The 2,851-nt window shown below is 42.0% G+C and overlaps 1 gene segment (V, D, J or C); it reads right to left on the bottom strand.

Moving 5' to 3' along the window:
• Positions 1–2,077: 2,077 nt before the first annotated feature.
• On the bottom strand, positions 2,078–2,538 carry LOC129672622 (T cell receptor beta variable 13-like). The segment is given in 2 exon segments: positions 2,078–2,358; positions 2,460–2,538. Coding segments are annotated over 2 exon segments (360 nt in total).
• Positions 2,539–2,851: the final 313 nt, after the last annotated feature.

The following is a 2,851-nucleotide window of genomic DNA, read 5'->3' as shown; positions in this document are numbered from 1 at the left end:
ACACCTGTGGCCTGACCAGCACTCACTTGCACACAGGAGACTCAAGAGCCAAAAGAAGCACTTGAAGGACATCTCAGGAGCAAGGCAAGCTCTCATGTGTTCCAGCCCTGTTTGGGAAGCCAGAGCTGGGTCTTTCAGTGGCTTAGTGATGTCACTGTCTCCAACACATGCTTGAACTGCATGGTTAACACGCCACACCCCTTCTCCACAGAAGCAAGCCAGTTTTCAACCATAATCTCATAGCTGCATTACGCAACAATTATTATAGTGAATACACAATAGTTACCAACTTAGATAGAAAAGAATTTCTACCACGGTTTTTATCCCTAAATGCATTTCTCTTTCTCTGATTTTAGTCAATCATTTTTTTTTTAATTTTTACTATGACATTACTGCTTTTTTACTAATTTTAGTCTCAGTTGCTTCCTCATACCATGATGTGTTCTATAACATTTCCTTTAATTCTTTACTTTGCCTAAATACTTGAACATAAACCTTCAGTGCTCTCTATGGCTACAAAGACTGCTTGACACCCAGAAGGCTTTAAAAACAGCAAGGCTGAGGTCATTACCATGTGAACAATTGTTTTAAGATCCCTCAAACCTATTCAGGGGCACAAGCTCTAACTTCTAGGCTCAGCCCTCAGTATGTCCTTATAAATCTGAATTCTCAACTTATTTCAGGAAAGGCTGAGAATGGTGGGCCTAAATCTTCGTCACTGTGCTTTCTGTCAAGAAGAAGCCCCCTTCAGCAAGCTTAGAAAGAGCTTTCTGTCAGGAAAGATGCAATTCTGGTCCCCCTAGGGTCTCAGGGAATTGTACCAAAACCACTCAAAAGCTCCTCTATCACATTTTGACATGACTTTGCTAACAAGAAACATTGACCTCCACTCAATGGCAATACAGGTTCCTCCCTAAGTAACGCATAGTTCAGTTAGTTCCTTCACAGATAGTATCTCAGTATGAAGCTTACATTCTGAGGCCACATATTCTGAAAGGATCTTGATGAAAATTTTCTATAACCTGGCCATGGTGAAGAAGAACTCAAAAGCAGAAGAGACAAAGAGGGTAAGCAGAGATGCTTAGATGCAAAGATGCTGGGGATGGAGTCTGGTTATCCGAGAAAAGACATTCTAATCCATTCCCAAAGCTTGGCTCATCCCCAGAGACCAAGAGACCAAACAAAGGAGACCATTACCCATGAGTGAGTCAGGCCAAGATGGTGGGAGAGGAAAATGAGAAATTTCATAGCTCTACGGATTATTTCCAAAATAAGATATGATCTATCAGAAATGTTAGTTTTCTGAGCTATACTCTGATTTCAATGGTGAGAGAATCATCTGTATGAATGTCTCCCTTTTATTCCTTTTCAATTGATTGTTTAATTGTTGAGTAGCAAATTTTCTTTTGTTGAAAAGATAAACCTCATCTTGAAACCATGACAGGACAAACATTATGTTGTTTAGTATTATTCATCTATAACTTGTCAGCCTCCTTCCCCCAGACTCATATATTCGCACTAAAATCACATGGCCTTATAACACAAGAGACAGTGAGCTGCCTCATTTTTTGAACCAAACTAGGAAATAAAAAAAAATGTAAAATACAAATTCAGACCTTTGACTTAGAAGGCAAAGAGGTATAGGTTTCAATCCTTTCATTGATATTCTTAAGCATGAAATATTGGGAAATTTCATTAGCTAGTGATTTCTATGAAAGTGGTGTGTATAACTCTTTATCTACAAAATGGATATGTTAATGTTTACCCTCATGTTAAAACATGTTGCTTATGGCCATACACCAACACAGAGTAGGGTTTTCTACCACCGCCTAGTACCTACAAGGCACTGGGAGAGATCTGAGACCATCTGGAGGGCCTGGTGCCACCTCAGTGTAAAGAAGCACTCTGTATGAGCTCACCTAACCAGTGAGAGGATTAGAAAAGAGCTAGGTGCATTTTGGGGCTTTGGCCCAAGGCTGAGAGGCATCTGCATACACCTCTGTACTACATCATCAGCTTGGACAAGAAGATTAAAATTAAAACAATTAGTAACCCTGTAAGGCTGTGGTGAGCTGGCTCAGAAGTACACAGCAGAGTCCTCCAGCTCCAAGGCACTCATGTTCATCTCAGAGTGATAGTCACTGAACTGCTGCACTGAGAATCGGTTGGGTATGGTGCCTTTCTCCCCCTCTGATGTTTGATAATGCTGAATGAGGAACTTCAGTTCCCGCCCCAGAGTCTCTTGGTACCAGAGCTCATTATCATGCCCAGAGCTGGGAATACATTTCAGAATGGTCCCTCTTCCCCTTTCTTTGATTATGTGTCTTGGAGACTGGACAACCCCAGTACTTTCTGCACCTGGGAGAAAGGAGACAGGAGTGAGCACCTAGAGAAATAGAGAGTCAGTGCAGCAGCAGTAAAGGATCTCGGGAACAGTCCCACCTGCACCCAGGACTTACTTGTTCCCAGGAGAAAGACAGCAACCCAACAGAGCAGGGCAGAGCCCCAGGCAGAGTCAGGGAGGGAAGAGCCGCACATCCTTCTCCTCAGGATATTGGTGGTTTTGCAGTGCAGTATCAAGCTGTTGTAGAGGCTGGGAGGCTCTCAAAATCAGGCAAGTTTGGTAGGCTAGAAAACTTCCAATTTCCAGTTCCAATTTTCTCATCAAAATCTGAAATATTATCTGTTACAGTGAGAGAGACATAAAGGAAACTCATTTAACAAAAACAGAAATTCCAAATCAAGTCATAGTGCTGCAAGGAGACAAACATTAGTCATGAGATGCCAGATGCATTTGGAAGGTGTGGCCCTGTACCAAACACTCCTTAGTCCAGGGGATTTTTATGACATA

This window comes from Psammomys obesus, unplaced genomic scaffold, assembly GCF_907164565.1.
Source record: "Psammomys obesus unplaced genomic scaffold, mPsaObe1.curated_primary_1811, whole genome shotgun sequence".
Lineage (NCBI taxonomy): Eukaryota > Metazoa > Chordata > Mammalia > Rodentia > Muridae > Psammomys > Psammomys obesus.
This window is presented reverse-complemented; position numbering and strand designations above follow the sequence as displayed.